At 41.2% G+C, this 20,148-nt stretch overlaps 1 protein-coding gene across 3 annotated transcripts in view; it reads left to right on the plus strand.

Annotated features, from left to right (window-relative positions):
- The first annotated feature begins 755 nt into the window (after positions 1–755).
- The window catches only part of HERC4 (HECT and RLD domain containing E3 ubiquitin protein ligase 4), a 29,998-nt gene continuing 10,605 nt past the window's right edge, over positions 756–20,148 (plus strand). Inside the window, exons 1-16 of one of the 3 annotated variants that reach the window (XM_062496572.1) lie at positions 756–858; positions 1,642–1,787; positions 3,003–3,292; positions 5,975–6,134; positions 7,204–7,280; positions 9,410–9,631; positions 11,202–11,293; positions 12,471–12,601; positions 13,275–13,435; positions 13,771–13,847; positions 15,856–15,980; positions 16,507–16,566; positions 17,041–17,152; positions 17,483–17,672; positions 18,685–18,857; positions 19,811–19,927. In XM_062496572.1, coding sequence (XP_062352556.1) covers positions 3,067–3,292; positions 5,975–6,134; positions 7,204–7,280; positions 9,410–9,631; positions 11,202–11,293; positions 12,471–12,601; positions 13,275–13,435; positions 13,771–13,847; positions 15,856–15,980; positions 16,507–16,566; positions 17,041–17,152; positions 17,483–17,672; positions 18,685–18,857; positions 19,811–19,927 — 1,923 coding nt within the window. In that variant the 5' untranslated portion in view covers positions 756–858; positions 1,642–1,787; positions 3,003–3,066. Of the gene's footprint in view, positions 859–1,342; positions 1,788–3,002; positions 3,293–5,974; positions 6,135–7,203; positions 7,281–9,409; positions 9,632–11,201; positions 11,294–12,470; positions 12,602–13,274; positions 13,436–13,770; positions 13,848–15,855; positions 15,981–16,506; positions 16,567–17,040; positions 17,153–17,482; positions 17,673–18,684; positions 18,858–19,810; positions 19,928–20,148 lie in introns of those variants that run through there. The other 2 variants (XM_062496574.1, XM_062496573.1) reach the window with 2 other exon arrangements.

Raw genomic sequence — 20,148 nt, forward strand, 5'->3', positions numbered from 1 at the left:
GAGCAGGAAGGCCACGGAGGGCCGGAGTTGAGAGCGCTGCCTCCCGCGGCAGCAGCACCGCCGGTCACCCGCGGGGAACCACTGCGTGCTCCCACAATTTACTGACGCCTAACTGGAGTATGAAGAACAGTTTGTTCCTGCATCCCCCTGGCAGATCCATTTCCTTCCCACTCACTCATCTCATTCTTTTCGTGCCCTCAGAAATCAAGCAGAGGCTTCTGAGATCTCCGTAGATCACGGATAAGGAACAGCAACACGCGTCCGAGTGTCTGAAGAACTCTGCAAGGACACGCCATACGAAGACCTCGGGGAGCTATCTGCCCCAGAACCTACACAAATTTTTTTAATTCTCAGTATAAAACCTGTCATGTAACACAAGGACGGCTCTGTATTTTCGCGCTCACGGGCGTTCCCATGCCGAGAACGCGTACAACTCCAGCCAGCACCGGAGGGAAGAGCCGAGCTCCGCGCCCAGCCCTGCGCTTCCCCGAGCACAAGAGGGGAACGAGAGCGTCACTCCGGCGCTCCCCACTCCTCGGGCCTCTCCTCAGCTTCATTTCTGCTGTCGGCTCCAATAGCGGAAACCGAGCCGCGCGGTGCCTCCGACCGCAACGTCTCTCTCGGAGCTCGGCCGAGCCGCGGCCCTGCCCACGCGGCCGGGCCGGCGAGAGGCGGGCGGTGCAGCGGGCGCCGCGGTCCCGCCCGCCGAGCCGGCGCCTGCGCGGCAGCGGCGGCCGGGCCCTGTCACCGCGCCCGGGGCCGCTCACGCTGCTCACGCCCCGGCCGTGGCCGGCGAGCGCCTGCGGTGGGCGGGCTGCGGAAGGGAGCGGAGAGGAGCGCGTCGCATCGCTACCACCGGTGAGTCCCGCCGGGCCTTAGCGGAGCCGAGCGCTGCCGCCCTCGGGCCCCGCGGGGCGGACGGAAAAGTGGCGGGGGCCGCGCTCGGGCCGCGGGGCCCCCGCGGCGGGGCCCGGGAGCGGGGCGGGCCGGGCGGCGGTGCCGCGGGGCAGGTGCGGGCCGGGGCGGTTGGGAGCAGGCCGGGCGGCACCGCTGAGCGGCCGCGGGGCACGGAGGGCTCCGGCCGCCGCCCCTCTCCGCCGCGGGGCCGCGCCCGCCGCTCCCTCCGCGCCCCGCCGAGGGAACACAAGGGGCTGGGGCGGGCGGGCTCCCCTCCCGGGGCACGGCCTGATCGTGCGCCGGCGCTCCGGCAGCGGCCGCAGCCTGCGCGAAGCGTCCAGGTGCTCCCCTGCCGCCTCCTCCCGCCCCGGCGGCACCGGGCGAGCGCGGTGCTGCTTCGCCCCGCTCCGGGCTGGCTCTGCGGGCTCCGGGCCGCTCCCGACGTCACGCGCGGGAGTATCCAGCAGCTGACGGCGCGAGTTGGCTCTCGTGACCACGCACAGGGGTGAAAGAGTGCCGTGATTTCAGATCAAAGTACAGAACTTTGGCTACTGACTCTTAAACGATACAAAACAAAACAGCGCAACCCCGCCTTCCGTGGAAATGCATCTATATTTCAATAGAAAGGAAAACTTTTCCTTTTTTTTTTTTTTTTCTTCCTCTGCTGGAGACGGAGATAAATCTTAACTATAGAAATCTCGCAGAACTATTACCAAAGCTCTTTTCTAATTTTGTGTGTTTCAGGTTGAAGCAAGTCACTGTTCCAGATGTGACATGTGCTGTTGCGTAGCTGTGTCTTAACTGACGACGTCTTCATTTCCATGTCCACTTCTGAATGTGGTAGGACATAGCTAGGGAAATATTTGATCATGCCTCACCTCCTGAGATAGGTAAACAGAATGCAATATATTTTAAGCTGTTTGGCTGTTTTGGTTCAGCGTTGCTTTTGCGTTTTTTTTTGTACGGTCACAAAAATAAGTGTTTTGTTTACTGCGTTTTGACTTTTGCGGAGAAAAGTAGTTTTATCCTGTTGTGCTGGCAAGAATTCTGCTTTTTGGTTTATTTAGTGCTTAGATGTTAAACATTGGCTTGCTTCTTTGAGCAGTTTGGAATTTAGGTAGTTTAGATACACGTTATGACCCCCCAGAATGTCATCTAAATAATAGTCACAGGTGAAAATTTGTAGTAATTTCACGTTAGATTACATTGACTTTTAAATTGCTCTGAAAATACAGGGAAACTTGCCATCATGGAAATGTGGTATAAGTAGTAGTCAAAACATTGTCACCAGTTCTTTGTCATATTCACTGTTGCAAGTGAAAGAGAAGGGCAGATTTGAATCCTTTCCAAAAAGGTACAGAGTCTGTCAGCACAAATACTGATAATTGTAAATTAGGGATTAGGGGTGTGGGCTTGCTTAGGGGAGTTGATGTATATGGATGGCCTCCTGTGACTGCAGAGTAACTGAAGCTGTAGCTGGTGCTGATTGCAGTGCAAGACTGGGGACTTGAGTTTCAGCTGTTTATTTTCTTTTAAATTGTAAGTTCAGTTGACTCCCTAGTTGTTTAGATGCAGTGACTGACACAGCATATTGTACTTTGTATTGCATAAGTGGATTGATCAGAGCTGACCAATTTTTTCCAAGCTGTGAGTCAAGGGTTGTTTTTGGTGATGATCTTGAGGCCATACACAGTGCATGCTGGAGTCGTGCAACTCCTGAAGTAAAGAAAGTAGCCTGTACTGCCTCCTTGGGAGATACTTGAAGTAATTTCCACCAGCTGGAGTCCCTTGCAACTGCGAGTTTGTATATGTTAGGATTGGGGATTAAAGAAGTTTCAGGAAGAATATTTTAAGTTTTTGAATGTATGTGAAACCAGTGACCTGTACATCTTAGAATTTGTATCTGAAATGGGAAAGAAAGCATTTTACTGCAGAGTTAATGCAAATCCTGTCTGAGAAAGCAAATCACACTCTTAAAAAAACTGTCCAGGCTTTTAATACATTGGTATAGAGAAAGTGAGCTCATGGATTACATGTTGTATAGAAAGTAATGTAAATGTTGGGGGCAATACTGAAAAATGTATGTTTTCCCTTTTTCCTAACAGCTACGCAGGAGGAATATTCTAGAAAAGTGAAGTTGGAAGATCTCGGATAAAAGGAAGTGTAAACATGTTGTGCTGGGGCAATGCATCTTTTGGACAGCTTGGATTGGGTGGAATTGATGAAGAGATTGTTTTAGAACCAAGAAAAAGTGACTTTTTCCTAAATAAAAGGGTCAGAGATGTAGGATGTGGACTGAGACACACTGTTTTTGTCCTGGATGATGGGACTGTTTATACATGTGGATGCAACGATCTAGGACAGCTAGGGCATGAAAAAGCCAGAAAAAGACCCGGTGAGTATAGAAGTGCTGAATTGTGGGCATTCTGTGTGGTGGTGTATGTGGCTTTCATTTTACTGTTCTTCATCAAAGCCAAGATTGCTAGTGTCTGTGCACGTGGCAAATTGATGCCCAGCAGTTCTTCCAAGAATGGGCATGTTTTTAACTGGAAAACCATTGCCTTGCTGGGATGGGTTCTTGTGACAGTTGGAACCAAACAGCTGTGAAACATGGCAGTCCCCCATATTTTTGCATTCTGTTCAGCTGGACACTGCCACTATTTTTTTATTTCAAGCCATAGGAGACTCAGTGACTTTAATCTCGAGGGGAGCGGACCTGCTGCCGTACATGGGTTGGCATTGTACTTTATGTATGGGTTTGGCTGTTGGAGTATGGTGGAAATGACTATTTGGCATATCACAGCGGGGAAACATGCAGTGTTTTTAGTTGCCTAATTAGTCATGTACAGCAGGTCTGATTAAAGTAATGTTCTTTTTTTTTAAGAACTAAAAATAAAACTTTTGATAAAGGACTTATCAGCATGTGCAGCGCTATGGGGAGAGGATTTGGAAAAGCCTAAAGGATGCTGTGTAACTCTTCTTTGGGCTTTTTTCCTTCCCACCTGTGTCTGTGTGTGTTTCTGCTCCCTCCCAGTGCAGTTCTGGAGCAGAAGTGGGTAAACATCTTGCAGGGACTGCAGAGGAGTGTGCACATGGGCTCCCTTCAGAGCTTGCATGTGAGTCATAGCTGGTGCTGAGAGCCAGGGAGCAGTGCTGCTCACTCTGCTTACAGCACAGCGTAACCATCTGGAAGGGCTTCCTGGCACTTCATTCTTATCACTCCTAGAGCACTTCTACAACTTGCTTGGCTCAATATTTCCCACAAATTTTTCAAATGGAAATGAGGTGTCATGAGGTATTTTTGTAGTTCTCTTTTACACAGAGTTTCAGTTTTGGTTCCAATTAAAGATTTTTTTTTTTTTTTTTTTTTTTGAGATGTTTTTAAACTAGTGTGGACTTCTGTTGGGAAACAGTATGTGGATATTAAAGTTGATAAGCTTTAATTCTGTGCAAACATCTGCTCCACGAACATGAAGAGAAACTGAGTGTGTCCAACTTACTCTGCTTGTTGCCTGCTTTGAAAATTATGGTGACTTGTCTTTTAAACTAAATGTTACAATGAAAGTATCTGACTTTTGATTTGCATGGCCTTTCATATGTAATGGACCTGCTATAATTTTTTTTTTTTTAACATGCTCAGACACATGGGGATTGTAATGCCCTCCCTAAATTTCCTTTCACCCAGAGGTTACTGATAAGACTGCTGAGTGTTGTATGAAGTCAGAGATTGGGACAACTTCAGTTGCACAGTCCAAAGAGGCTTGGTATCTTTACAGATGGGTGGATGCTCTCTTTTGAATGTGTTCCTGCCAACTGAAGATAATTTTATTGCTGACTGTGTGTCTTTGCTACCTTCTTGTCCCCAGTGCCTTTCCTCTTTCCTCCTTCTAGAGCTCTGCTTGCCATAGGGACTGCATGACTGTTCCTTAATCCATTTTAAGCAGAGTCAGGCTGGCTGGTTCAGCAACTGGGGGAGATTGCCTGAGCTAATCTGTGTGCTGGTGCCTGAGCTGGAGAGTTGCTTCCATGACCTCTCCCACTGGCAGAGCTGTGGGAGGCTCTGATGGGTGAATAGGGGTGGTAACCTCTTTAGTAATAAAATGAACTTGTATCTGCTGCCTGTGGTAGTTTATTTTGGAAGTTGAGTGCCTGTCATGCTGCAGATAATGTGAGCTACTGTTTTGACGTTGACTTGGGCTGTGTTCAGTGTGTCCATAACATTGATGATACACAGGCTTTTTCTGTGGTGTGCCATTCTTAGGCTGGAATAGAATTTGTGTTCGAAAACTGGGAGCAAAATGTTCAAGCGCTCCCTTATTTAAAGGAACTGTTAAAAATTCCAGCCTTAATGACAGGCCCTGATGATATTTCTCAGCTTTACCTATTACTGAAATGGCAGTTTTAGACTTCTGGTCACAAATCATAAGCCCGAAAACAAGCTTTGAGTGTTTCCAAATGCATTGGTGCAGGCTACTAGAAAAAAAATCACAGTGTGTGCTTTTCAGAGGCATGCACTGCATGTCTAGAAAAATTATTCTTTAGGATCTGTTTCTACAGTATTTTGCATTATAAAGAAGACATTGTGTAGCTCATAGCAAAATCAGTAGCTTTAGCCTGTAATTTGTCTTGCCTTGTTTTGCAGGCTCTTTCTTAATAGTGAATAGGTGAATTTAATTTGCTGTGGTGGAATGTTTTCCTCTTACATAATGTCCACACGTGTAGTCATTTGACAATAATCTATTTGACCTTACTGTTAATTGAGTTTCTGGGCTTGTTTTCAGATGGCAAGGTTAGAAGGAACTATTATAACCAAGCTGCAGGTTTCGTGCCCTTCTGTGTATTGCTCCAGAAACAGTCATTATTTAGTTACTTTGGGCTGTCAAATTTAACTTATTTCTCCTAGAATCACGTGTTTATAATTTTAAATAAAGGGTGCTTCAGCAGAACTTAGGGACTGAATTAGTTGAGTGTCATGCCAGTTGATGTCTTAGTACTGTGTAAACTGTTTGGAACAAGCCTAGCTTGTTAGTAACTTTTTTTTTTAAAACCAACTAATTTTATTTATTTCTTTTTTTAGAGCATGTTGGTGCACTGGATGCCCAAAATATTGTAGCTGTGTCATGTGGAGAAGCCCACACTCTTGCATTAAATGACAAAGGTCAGGTATATGCTTGGGGTCTGGCTACTGATGGACAGCTTGGCTTGCCAGGAACAGAGGAATGCGTCAGAGTGCCCAGGTTAAAAATAGTACATAATAAGTTGCCTTTTTTAAAAATAATGTGCTTAAATCACATTGGTTAGCTATTCTGCTGTCACAGGTAAAACCATATAAATATAGAAAATCTATGTCAGCTGTGATACTTGACTGCTCTGTGTAGACAGTTTCCTTTCTCAAGAAGTCATAGCATGTGAGAAATGTGTTACAGGTGTGCTTGGTTTGGTTTTGTTGCTTTTTGGGGTGTTTTTGTTTGGTTTTTTTTTTTTTTGCTAGTCCTCCACTAACAATGAGACTTGCATTGGAAAAGGAGGATGGGTATTTTAAGAGTATGAATGCTATTTAAGAGAAGTTGAAAGAGAAGTAGAGTGTTAAACTTTCAATTTGAAGAAGGTACATTTGCTGTCTGATCTTCATACTTCAGTTTTCACCCCAAGGCTTTTCAACTGTCATCAAATAAAACACCTTCTAGTTAAAAAAAAAAATCATGCTAGCCAGGGTCACAGGCTTGTTTTCAGAATGCCATAAGCATTCCAGCTACCTGAAGTTCACACAAAAAAGTACCAATTCCTTGGAACCTTAGTAATTCATGACTGTAATATTAAAAGTGTTCTGTCTGCATCAAATTTAAAAGCCCACAGGCCCTTTAGAAACTTTTTTCTCATCCAAAGTTGAAAGCATTATTAGTTTTAGTGCACATGTGAGTGTATTTGCAACTTCTTTATGATATTGTGCAATATCTATTATCTCTGTAAACTGAAGTTTTGGAAACTAAAAAGTAGGAATGAGTTTCTTGTTTCTGTTTCATTCCTCCGTTCAGCTGTGTGAAATTGCCTTCCCAGCACACATACCTCCCTAATTCTTTATTATGGATTTTTACAGACTTTATCTATTTGAAAATGAGACAGAACCTAACCTTAACAGGTTTAGAAAAGAAGCAGCCTTGACTTCAGATTTTAGTAAATAGACTCTAATTAAAGTTGGGATGTTTAATATACAAAATGTGAAAAGGGTTCACATTTTAATATTACCCTTTATTTCATGCCATGATCTGGTAGCTTCATTCTTTCTCTGTTTTCTTACCCCAATAGAAATATTAAGAGCTTATCAGAGATCCAGATTGTTCAAGTTGCTTGTGGTTATTATCACTCGCTAGCACTCTCAAAAGGTAAGCCAAATTCTCCTGAAGTTTTGTGTACTTTCTTACAGGGAATTCAGAAGTTTTCAACATTTATTTTACCTCTATTTTTTTCCTTTTTTTAAAAAGGAAATGTGTTTTTAATAAACATGCTACCACTTAGATGGGAATTCAAGTTGGTAGGGGCTGTGTAATTTTACAGTGGAAGCTTGAATTTGAAAAACAAATGTACAAAAAGATGTTGAGACTTTATTTCTTCACAGTGTGTGTTTATGTTTATTTCCTTTATTTTATCATCTGGCTTTTGTGTAACTTCCTGTTTATTTTGTTTCTTTTCATTGGTCCCAAATCTTTCTCATCCTGCTGTCACGCTGCTCTGTCCCTGGTCTGTTTTAACCTGTAACCTCAAGGTACTGAGGCTTGCAGGAGTGACTTCCATGTGTGCTTTATTATGGCAAAGTCTATGGTTTTTGGTGCTTCCATAGTTAAAATGCCATGTCTCAGACAATCCACCTTTTGAAAGTTTAAATACCTGTTTTCAGATTTTTGCTGGGCCTGTGAGCTCATACTTATTTGGCCTCACTTGTACTACATGTCTAATTAGTGCAGCTCTCCAGAAACACAAATTAATTTAAATTTGTTTGTTGCTTGTCTCATCACGAGATAGGAGAGTTGGGGCCAAAACTTCCACTTGGAAGAAGTGGCTGCTGTAAAGGGTTAGTAGAGACTTACCAACTCAAAATAAAATTCCAGAAAGATTGTAGTTTGTCAGTGTTTCTTAACAACGGTGTGCTTAAAATATGAACCAAATAACTGTGGGGAGACAGGTGTTAATTGTATGCTGAATGTTTTTTTTTTCTTTAAATACAATAGTTTATACTGGTTCTATGTGCCTGGATTCTGTATATGACTCTTCGTGGCCTCATATTGAGCATTTCCTGTGCCATTATGTATTCCCAGGTGTAACTATCATTACAACCCAAAGAACCCTTTGTTTTCAGGGCAGGCAGGCAGAGCTTTAGGAGTAACCCTCTGCCTGAGTTAAGATCTGCAGTAGAAAGTGGGGACTAGCAGAGGTGTGTTGTCAAGTGTTCTGTTGGTCAGAGGTACAGGAATGTCACAGGAATTTGTGTTTTAAATAGTTACAGGCTTCAAGTACAGCATCACTATTTTTTTGCCAGTTTGAGGATTTGGAGCTCCATTTCTGTTCTTGACGTGCTCTATAGGGTTTTCTGGGTTTAGTTGTTAATGTAAATAAATAAAATATGATGGACCAGTACTCCAGGGGATGGGTTTCATTGTTTCCCCATCTTGATAAAACTGTTACTGTAAAGGTGGAGGTGGGAGACATATAGGAAGCATTTTGCTCTTGCAAACCTATCATGTCACCAAATGTAAATTATTTTGTGTTTGGGTGTTAATCTTTAGGATAGTAAATACCTTGGGAAAACCTTGGTTGTTCTAGAGAATATTTTATTTTAGAAGCAGTCTTAACATAAATAGGTCTTTGATTGTTATTCTTCAAAATATTTTTCTTTTTAAGCTGTCAAATGACATTATAAACCTTGTGCTTCATTGATCGTATAATGAAGACAGTATTTAAAAAATTACATTTCTTAAATTGTGTGTGAAAATTCATGTCTTACTTTAGAAAACCTTAAATAAGGCTTTTGATTGGAAACCAGAAAATTTTCCATGTCCAGGGTGCAGCTTTAGCAGATCTCTGCATAGACATCTGTGCAATAGAGAAACTTCCCATGGAGCAGTGTCTTGCTTTGTAATAAACAAACTCAGTTGATCTAGCCCTGTTGAAAGAGGAATGTTAAGAGCAGTTTTGAGGGGTTTGAATGCAATTTAAGTACTTGTAGTCTGATTAAATGCTTGAGTTGAATGCCTGCAAATTGCACAAGGATGCTTAGCTTCAGAAGTCAGTAATTTGTATGCATTTTCAAACTCAAAAATATTTGAAGAGTGACAGTGTAACTTCTAGCTTTTCTTACAGTGGATACTAGCTTTTCTTACAGTGGATACTAGCTTTGCTTACAGTGGATACTAGCTTTGCTTACAGTGGATACTAGCTTTGCTTACAGTGGATAAACGCTGTATTATTAAACTATACTGATTGTATTTCTTGGTTGTTTATTTTTCCCTTCTAACAGGAAGTGAAGTGTTTTCCTGGGGACAAAACAAATATGGCCAGCTGGGCTTAGGTTATGAGTATAAAAAACAAACCTCACCACAAATTATTAAATCTCTGCTGGGAATCCCTTTTGCACAGATTGCAGCAGGAGGAGCTCATAGTTTTGTACTCACTCTTTCCGGAGCCATCTTTGGATGGGGACGCAACAAATTTGGGCAGCTGGGTCTAAATGATGATAATGGTAAGTAAGCATTGCTTCAGGAGACTTCCATGCTGAAGGCTTTGGGCTGTGAATCCAAAGAAGAAGAATTGCATGAAGAAGGCACAGAGGTGTTTTCCTCAGCTCTTTTCTAGTGAGAATGCTGACAGTGTTATATTGAAAATGTTGCCTGCTTCACTTGTATTCTTTCCCTGTTCTACATTTTCCTGTGGCTTAAGGGGATTGAATTAAAATACTGTGCAGTAGTTACAGTTTGAACTGAATTTTATGTGGATGAAATTGCTTGGCAAAAGCAGTAATCTCTCAAAACTAATTGGTTGTCCTTATTAGTCACATTTAAGCCATCTTCATTTTTTTAATTGCCATTTACTTTTACATTCCTTTCTCAGGCCACTTTTGATAATCATTCACCATTTTTGGCTAACCATTTCCAAAATTTCCTCTTATAGGTGGATGACACTCAATGGTTTTTAGCAAGTGGTTAGATTAGACAACAAATTGTTTCTTTGTTGGTTGTGTTGTGTTACGTGCACAGTATCTGCTCACAGGGCTCCAGGATGGCAGTGTTTGCTGCCAGGGTCCTGTAATGCACAGTTTAGTAATAGATAGTAGATAGTTTCCTGAGTTCAGATTTTCTTCCTGGTTCATTGTTGTCATGACCATTTAAAATAGAAAAAATGGGCTGAAAATAAAATGCCCATCTGAATGCCTTAAAATCGTCACATTGATGTAATAAGAATATTACAATTATTTTTCAGAAATCATAGGGGACTTCAGTTGCTTCTAACATATTCTTTGGAATGTGTGTAACATCAGGTTTTTATGTAGCATCGCTTCTCAATAAAATCCCTTTTAAATGTCTTCATAGAGTTTCTTGCAGACATGTTAGCATCCCTGACTGGTTTTAAAACTTCAGCGCTAACATTTTAAAAAAATGCCTTTGTGCAGTGTTGGCTTATCCTAGCGATGGAGGGAAGTTAGGTTTGCTTCAGGTTTGTCCAGTGCTCCATTCTGTTACACAGTTAATAGCATTAAACTACATGTATAAATATACTTTCCAAAGAAGCCAAACTGATACTGATGCCGAGATAGTTTTTTTTGCCTTTTTTTTTTAATATCCCTTTTATGTATCCTCAATACTCTTAATACTGAGGTAGAAACCTCTTAACCATGTCTGGCTCTTAATTGTTAACACCAAGGAAAAGGCATCAACACCAACTCACAGGAACACTTTGAAAACATGGAACACATCAACAATTCAAAACAATGATCATTTATTTTCTTTCCTCATGGGCAGTGCCAAGTCTAGTGTAATGTTCCATATTTAGTGGTCTTTGTATTGACATGTGGCTCTGGGCTAGTGAAAATTGAGAGCATGGGCTACAAATTTTTTCAGTGTAGTAGTCCCTGTTTTTTTCTGTAGTAACACTTCCATCTCCAAAATCCATAAACTCAGTCATGGTGATTGCATTATGCTAACAAAGTTAAAGTGCTTGTTTAACTAGAACCATATTAGAATAAATGAGCAGAACTATTTGGGTTTTGATTTTTATTGTCAAAATAAGTGACCTTTCTTGATTGAACCTTTCAGACAGGTATGTTCCTACACTGCTGAAGTCCCTGAGAAGTCAGAAGATTGTTCATATATGTTGTGGAGAAGATCATACTGCTGCCCTTACAAAGGTACAGAACTTAAAGATAGGTTCATGCTCCAATTTTTTACATGTTTCCAAGAGAAGATGCTACCTGAACAGGAAATAATAAACTAAATTCTGAATAAAATTTCTTCTAAATATATGCGATTATGTTGAGGAGATATTGGAAGAATGGTTAAATATTTGAAAAAAATTACCAAATGCAAGAAGGCTTGTGTTCTAAATGCTTATTTTCCTTTTTCATGAATAGAGGTTAACTTCAAACTTGCTTTAAAGCTGATGGGCGTGGTTGAGATTCTGAATGTACTGTGAATGTTTGTAGAGATTGTCACCCCTGTGCATGGCTGCAGCGTCCCCTGCAGAGCCAGGGGCTGGCTGACCTTTTGCAGGCAGTACTGTGCATGTGTGTGAGCATTCTCCAAGTCCTTGTGAAGTTCAGAAAAACCTGGCACTGTTTGCTGTCCTGGCTCAGTGCCTGAAGCTGTTGGGTTTTCTCAGTGGATGCTGCAGTTTTGGTGATGGTTTCCAGCTGAGGGCTTGGCTGATGCAGAGTAGAGTTGAAAGAAACAGATTCACAATTTCAAAGCATCAGAAAACAGCAGAGTTTCAGAGTTGTTGTGAGGTAAGGTATATAACTTCTGGAAATGTTTCTGGTTTAAACATTGAAGGGTTTGGTTAATTTCTTGGTTGGTCAAAAACACTTAAAAAAAGTACTTGCCTTACAACAGTGTTGAAATTTCTGGTTTCTTATGCTTTAAAAAAATGAGGTTGTTTCAGTCAGGCTGTGTGCCATCTGCTGAGCAGGGCAGCTTCGTGTTTGCTAATCACTTCAGAAATGGTATTCGGAGTTTCAAAACCAAAGTATACTTTTTAGTAGTGGGAGTTTGTATATGGGTGAAGTTCATCAAGAAAACTGGAAAATAGGAAAAATGAGGATTAGGATCTATAAATTACATAAATTAATGATAGTAAAGAAATTAGATGAGTGGATTTAACACAAGTAAGGTAATATTTAATAGCTGTGCCATGTTTTCATAACTCCAGTTAACTTGTTTGTATCAGGAGCCTGTTGTGCCCTGTGTATTTTCTGTCCTTTCCCTGCAGTGCCAAGTTCATCAGAAAAGGTTTATTCAACCCCAATTTCTGTGAAGTTCCTTGTTCTAAGATTTGCAATCATCTTAATGTAAAAAAATTTATTTGTTTAGGAAGGTGGGGTTTTTACATTTGGAGCTGGAGGCTATGGTCAGTTGGGTCATAACTCTACCAGCCATGAGATAAATCCAAGGAAAGTTTTTGAGCTTATGGGAAGCGTTGTCACACAAATCACCTGTGGCAGGTAAGGTCTATTCTGTGCTAACCCTGTGAATCTTACAGATAACTTGTTTTGTATAAAAGTTCATGTCTGTTGAAGTGGGGATTTTCTTGCCCTTTGTGGTCAGGGAAGACAGTATGACCCCTAACAAAAGATACTTAGTGATGTTTTGGGGATTCTAAAAGCATTCATAGAAGAGCTGAAGGAAGTTGTATATTTGAGAGGCTGTGATTTTTCTAAACTGGCAGTGTGAGCAACAGTGTGAGGTGTGAAAGTATTTGTTGCTGTCACTTCATTTCCTGTTGAAGAAGTGTGTTTGGGAAAGTACAGAATAGGTTGCCCAAATTCCCAACTGGTTCCTCACAGGCCTGTGCTAGAGAGGGGGCATCTGGAGTTGAGCAGGATGGGAAGGGAAAGGAGATACAGGCAGTCTCTAGGCATTCATTTCTGGTATGCTCTAAAGGTCACACAGGGGCTAAGCACTAGCAGCTCCATCCTGGGAACCTTTCCATAAAAAAAGAGGATTGCCTGTTGGAGTATAAATGGAATATTGCCAGTGGCAGGGCATTGCAGGAGAGCAGTGGAGTGTTGGGTATGACAGGAGCTTTAACACACTGTTCAGCACAATTCCTAGCCAGGCCTGCACAAAGCACGTTCCAGTGCTTAGGTTTGTGTTACTGAATTCTCTTTGCCCTAGGCAGCACACCACTGCATTTGTCCCTTCTTCTGGAAGAATTTACTCTTTTGGGCTCGGAGGCAACGGGCAGTTAGGTACAGGGACCACCAGTAACAGGAAAAGTCCCTTTACAGTGAAAGGAAGCTGGATTCCCTATAGCACTCAGTGCCCAATGAGCACAGGTAAGCACCTGCTGGTGGGTTTACTTCTTGGTTGTCTTTTCCTTTATAGTGGAGTACTCAAAATTCTCGAGATTTTAACTAAATATAGGCTGTAATAACTTCTTCCCAACAGTTTGATTCCACTGTGTTCTGTGTTCCTGCTGTAGTAATGACATGCCTGTGCTGGTGGGGTAGCGCTAGACCTGGAACTTACCTCAGAGAAAGATGGTCTTAACTGTTGTATCAGTGAGGTTCTATCACAACAGAACCTTTTTGTAATCGGGTGTTGACTGTAGCATCTTCATCATTTTCAATTTCATATTTTCACAGCAGCCTGTTTTTTATTCCTATTGCAGACACTGAGGAGTACTACTGTGTAAAGAGAATTTTCTCTGGTGGGGACCAAAGTTTTGCACACTACTTTTATCCACAGGTAACAAATTAAGTGTCATTTGGTTCCAAAGCTTGTGAAAGTTGGATTTTAGGTTTTTTGATGCATTTTAAAGGATTTTGATGTTGAAGGTGCATATGACTATATTGTAAAGTTTGTCAGAGCAGTGTGGAAGTAAAAGACACTAAGTCATGGTAGCAGCTGGAGGACTTGGATCTAGGTAGTGTGTGTTAGCTGTCAGGAAGCTCTTAAAACTTTTTGGTTTAATCTTTTTTCTTGATGGATGAATGCACTTCTTTTCATGTCATAAGGGAAGAATTAATTGAATATTTGAGCTCTTTGCTTCTTGCCCAGTCCTCCAAGCAGCAGCTTGGATGTCTTCTGCTCTGTAGCCATTTTAAAGTGGTAAGGAAACAAATGGAGCTTTTTGCTAAAGATTACTGGTGGTGACATAGTTTGTGTTACAGTTTTATCATAGTCTTAAAACTTAAGTTTTAAAATAACAAGAATTGATATGTTGAAATTCTCTTGTGTAAAAGAGTCTGGTAAGGCTTTGCAGTAAAAATGACAATGTGGAAGTGTGATGGGAAGAAAATGCTATTGGAGGGTGAGTTGGGAGATTAAAAAAAAAAAAAAAAAAACAAGATGAAGATTCGTGGGTTTGCTTCCAGTACAGTTCAGCAGATATTAGACCATGGGGATTAATGAAGCATCAAGAGTTGAGTATGTAGGGTGAAAAACTAATTTGGACACAAGGGAAAATGGATTTCAGTGGGGAAGAATGTTTATGAAGAAAAACTGAGTACAGGTCAGACTTGCAGCAGTGCTTTGTGCTCAGAGCCTGTTCTGGTTATACAGAATCAGCAGTTTTTCTAGGATTGACTTGTTGGGTTCTTTTTTTGAACTCTGATAGAGTTTTAACTATTGCTGTATTTGAGAGAAATTTGCTTATCAGGTGTAAACTGGAAAATTGCTTGTAATAGAGACTTAAAACTTGCCTATTAAAATTTCCTTAAACTTTATGTGCAATTTTCATAATTATTGGAGGAGTTTCTGACAGACTAATTGAGGTGAACTGGAGACTGTATGAATGCAGTTATTGTGGCCTGTTCTGTACAAAAAGTATTAGCAATAGATGAACTTTGATGCTGCAGAAGTATCCCTTTTAGTACTCTTGAATTTGGTAATTTGTGTTGAATTCTTCCAAAGTTCTGTGTGTACTCTACCCCTGGGGGCTGTGTGTCCCTGCCAGTTAAGGGGGCACAGCCAAAATCAGTTATCTCAAGTCAGTTTTTGGGCAGTTCAGTTCCCTGAGTTATTTTCTTTGGCTGGATAGAAGGGAAATGGCAAAAGTGCTCCTCCTGAGTCCTGATGCTGTAGGATGGGATCAGAAGTGCTGATTTTTGGCAGTCACTGTCATGCTGAGTCAACTCAGTGTTCTCAAATGGCACCCTCAGGAGGAATGTTTTATCTTTTTTTTGGTGTTATTTGCCATCTCTTTTTGAACCAATGCTCCTGCTGAAAGCAATGATCTCGTTTCTCCTCCTCTTTACTATTACAGCTCTTAGTGGAATTCATTTTATATGAGCAGCACTTCCAAATGCAGCTCCTCTGATGATGCAGGACATGTTCACAGAAGCATGATTCATTTTCAGAGAGCCTGATGGAAGTGGGGTGGAAGAACATCTGTCTGATAATTGAATGGCTCCTTTTCTGTGTGCTCACAGCTTGGCAGGGAGCTAAGTGGCTCCTGGTGGCTGGAGAGGAGATGCTTGCTGCTCGCATCTAAAGCTTGGTTAGTGTTCATCACAGAGACCAGTGATGTAAAAGGAGTTGGTCTTTAAGAAAGGTGTGTGAATTAACACCTAATCGAGATGGTTTTAGTCTATGCTGTGCTTTCACAGGGATTCAGAACTGTTAAACACAGCATTTCACAGCTGTAGTCTGGGTAGGCAAATTGTCAGCTCAGACAGCTCAACTAGATGGCTGTTTTTTCTGGAAATCAATTTTGTGTGCCTCATTCTTTGTGCTTTCTTTAAAATTTCTTTAGAACATGGTGCCACCAGATGATTTTAGGTATCCTGACCTTCTGAAGCAGATCTGGACTGTGAATGAAACGTTTATTCAAAGATTGCTGAGTTTCCCATCTGGAAGACTTCCTGTAGAGATAGCTAAGTAAGTGATGTAAGGGAAAGAAGTCTCTGGTGATTCTGCTTCTGAACTAAGCATTAATGGGGCTTTGGGCATACATAGCAGAGCTGTTTTTAATTACTGATTTTATGAGGTGCAGAGCTCTTGCTGTGATTTCATTGTCATGCTGGTTGAGTAGTTTAGATCCTTGAGACTGTGTCATCTCTGCTCCAGTTTAGATGACTATGCGAGATGAAATTAAGTATCTAATTGCACACTGAAACAGAGCAATTCACGTAAAGGAATATGAGAACAACTCAAAGATTATTGCTTCTATTTTAATAAGAGAGTGTCCAAAGCAATTAAACTGCAAGACTGGCTGTGATTTGAGCTGTCTTAAGTGTTGAGTCTTGAGTGGAGGTTTTCTCTAGTATTGTTTCATCTCATTTGAGTCAGAGTCCCATCCTTTGCACAGCGTAATTTATTAGGGATTAAATGCAGGCTTTTTTTATTGCAAATGCTAATTTTTAAAAGGAAAGCCAAATGTAACATTTCACGTGACTCATTTCAGTGAAATCGATGGAACGTTCTCCTCAGCTGGGTGCCTGAATGGGAGCTTTTTGGCATTGAGGTAAGCAGGTTTTTAACAAGCCTTTCTGTGCACAGCATTAGTGGTGGCTGCTTTCCTGGGGTCCCTTGTGTCACCAGAGCTGGGACACCTTGCCAGGGTTTCCTCGTCTCGCTGGTGCTCTGATATCCTCCCTTGAAAGTCCTGCTCCTTTCCTGCCCTGTGTTTGTCAGCTGCCCCAGTGAGAATGGCTCCAGCCTGTCTTGGCTGCTGCCATGTGAGCCAGCAAAGCTCATGGCATTTGTCAGCCACGGGTTGCTTGTAATTCAAGGGGAGTTTATTTTACATCCTAGTGTTTTTGCATTATTTTCTTGCAGTTAGAGAAGATTTTTTTCCAGTTGTTTCTAAGGCCATATAAAAAAATCAAAGTCTGATATATTTTAAATCCTTAGTCAGTAGGTTTAAAATTCAAGGGGTAAAAATCTTGAGTTGCTGAGAACACAGGATTTAGTCTGCCTGTTTTTTTCCTTCCTGCAGCAATGATGATCATTACAAAACCAGCACTAGATTCTCAGGGGTTGATATGAATGCTGCTAGACTGCTCTTTCACAAACTCATACAGCCTGAACATACTCACATATCACAACAGGTTTGTTCTGGGTATTTCCCTTATGTTTGGGATTATCTTTCTGGGTTACAGCTCTCCAGAAATACTACTGTTGTGCTTGATCCAACCCTGTAAATAGGTTTATTTATTCAGTAATATATTGGCTGCAAATGTGTGAAACCATATTTTGTTGTGACAATTAGGTGACACATCAGCATATTCTATTTTAATATTTACTGTCATTTTCTAAATGTATAATAGTTTTCACTGAAGCTCCTAATTATTGTTTTCTAGATCAGTTTTCATATACATGGGCATTTGTTTAAAATCTCAATTGTATTGAAATAAACAGGATTTTCTGATGTGCTGTAGGTGGCAGCTAGCTTGGAAAAGAACCTTATTCCCAAACTGACCAGCTCCTTGCCAGATGTTGAAGCTTTGAGGCTGTATCTCACTCTACCAGAGTGCCCACTGATGAGTGATGAAAACAATTTCACGACGTTAGCTATTCCCTTTGGAGCAGCTATTCTGAACCTAGAAAAAGCTCCTCTGAAAGTTCTTGGTAAGAAACTGAATTTTTGCTGTTAAAACTAAGGCTCTGCAGATGAAAACGTACAGAAATTCCATCAGTGAAGACCTGGCCTTGGCAGCACCTGCTGTGTATTTACAGTTCTGTACAATTCCCCAGTGAGAAAGTTAAGGCTTAACATTGCTTGGTGTAAGGAAACATTTATTCTGTTGCTTCAGGGTGAGTTAACAGGCCATCCCTGTAAATTCATCTGGTATTGTAGTTTTTTGGACTGATGCCATTTGGGAGGAATTAAACCGTGTAGTTCAGTGTAATTGATACGTGTCTTTGCTCTTTAAAGTGAAAATTATGTGGTCAGACAGCTAACAAGCTCTAAGCAATTTACAGAAGTGTTGCAGAGCAGATGTTGAATTGTCTTGGTTGTGACTACAGCACCTGTTCTGAGCTTCTGAGGCAGTTGATCTTTTCTTGCTGATGCCAAGATGTGGTCTTCAAATACACAACTGAGAGTAGCTCTGGTTTTTTAGCTCTACTCCTTTACACTTTCTTGTTGTGACCCCTGTCGGCTGAAATTCAGCTTGAAGAATTCTTTCTGGAATAGTTTGCTTTTAACTGGTTTCTTTTTGAGAGGGTACTTTCATTTTCCTCACTTATGCTTTGCCCTGTAATCTCTCTTTGGTTTTCTCAGTAGTTTTTGGTGAGAATAAAGAAAAGCAAACTGAAAAGCTTTTTGAACCCTAGATGCTTTTCCATAATTTTCTGTTGCTCTCAGTACTGTTTGCTTAATATTGCAGGTTTTGAGCCATCTCTTTTTATCAACTGTTACTTTGTGATACTTTTGCTTAGTCTGGCTGGGCAGACTTCAAGGGACTCAGATTCAATGTGTAACAATAGCACATTTGTTATGTTGCAGCTGTTTTTTTCAGGGTCTGTAGTAACTGAAGCTTATGTCTTCTGGCCAGACGTGTTTCTTAGTTAAAAGGATAACATGACATAGTGTGGCAGTTACAGGTACTGAATTTACATGTTCACCATGTGTTGACAGAAAATTGGTGGTCTGTACTTGAACCTCCCTTGTTCCTCAAGATAGTGGAACTCTACAAGGATGTTGTAGTGCACCTTTTGAAGCTCTGCAAGATGGGCCTTCCACCTTCTGACAGAAGAATACTCACCAATTTCCTACACACATCCTTCAGAGTTCTGGAAATACTGCACAGAGTACGTTTGTGGCATTTCTAAACAGTTCCTTGTCTGCTTGGCTTTGTCAGCATCTCTGTGCTGGGCTGTTGTTAGAAGCTGAGGTACTGATCAGTTTGAAAGATCAGAATTGCATCTACAGAAATAATCTGTGGTTGGTCCATCTGGACCTGTGAATCATCGGCATTCTGGGATGGAATTAACTGGTTTTTGGGAACACAGAGTCACCCAGTCATTTTCATCCTCAAGGTTATGGATTAAAGTGAGGGGGAAAATGGGGCAGCAGCTCTGGGATATTTCCCAGAGATTGAGTACTTGGTAGTTTGGTGGGGCATGTGGGAGGTATTTGTGAAAATTGGGCTTATATTATCTGGTTATAAAGGCAAGATCTTTCTAAGTGTTGCTTGCCAGTTAGCAGTGCTTAGCAGTCCCTGGGAAAAGAAGTGTGTATTTGGAAAATGTGGATGCTTCTGGATTAATATTGTCCTGTGGAGATGAGCCTCTATACGAAGTTACTTTTCCCACATCTCTCTTTATTTTTAAGCTTAATGTTTTTAAATGGAAACTGTTCCTCTGCTCACAGGTAATAATAGTGTTCATGCTATAACTTAAGACTAGAGTACTGAATCCTAGCTCTTAAACCTGTGTGGCTGTAGGAACAAGTCTTTATTCCGTTGTGAACGTGAATATGTGTATTATCACTGTCCCTGTGAGGTCACATGATGTTTCAAAGTGGCAGCCCTGTTATGCAGTACTGTATGTGCAGTTAATTGTACTCTCCTTCACTCTTTGGGATTTTGAATAGTCCATGTATCCAAATGTCTTTAACATTGTTTTTTTGCTTTCTTGTAGGCACTGTTGTTTTCCTAGAATTTTTTTGCTAGCTGGGTATCTGTGGCTGACATATCAAATACTTGAAAAACATGGAAAATAACCCTTTGAAAGCTAATAAAAAATAAATTGCACTTCCTTAGGTAAATGAAAGAGGACAAGTTATACAGTATGACAGATTTTACATTCATGAGATACAAGATTTGATAGATATCAGAAATGACTATGCCAACTGGTTCCAGCAGCAGGTATTGGGAATGGTAAGTTCTGTTGATTTTTTTATTTGGGTTTTTGTGGGTGTTTTCCTCTCATGTTTTGTGTTTGTTTTATCCCTTTAAAGAAATCTGTAGATTCTCTAAGTCTGGGCACTTTTTTTTTCATAAAAATACCTTCACAGATGACCACTGCATAACAGACTCGAGTCAGGTACTGGCTAAGGAAGAATTGTTAAGAGGGTGTGTTTCTTCTAGGGTGTCATTCC

Source organism: Cinclus cinclus, chromosome 7 (assembly GCF_963662255.1).
Source record: "Cinclus cinclus chromosome 7, bCinCin1.1, whole genome shotgun sequence".
NCBI lineage: Eukaryota > Metazoa > Chordata > Aves > Passeriformes > Cinclidae > Cinclus > Cinclus cinclus.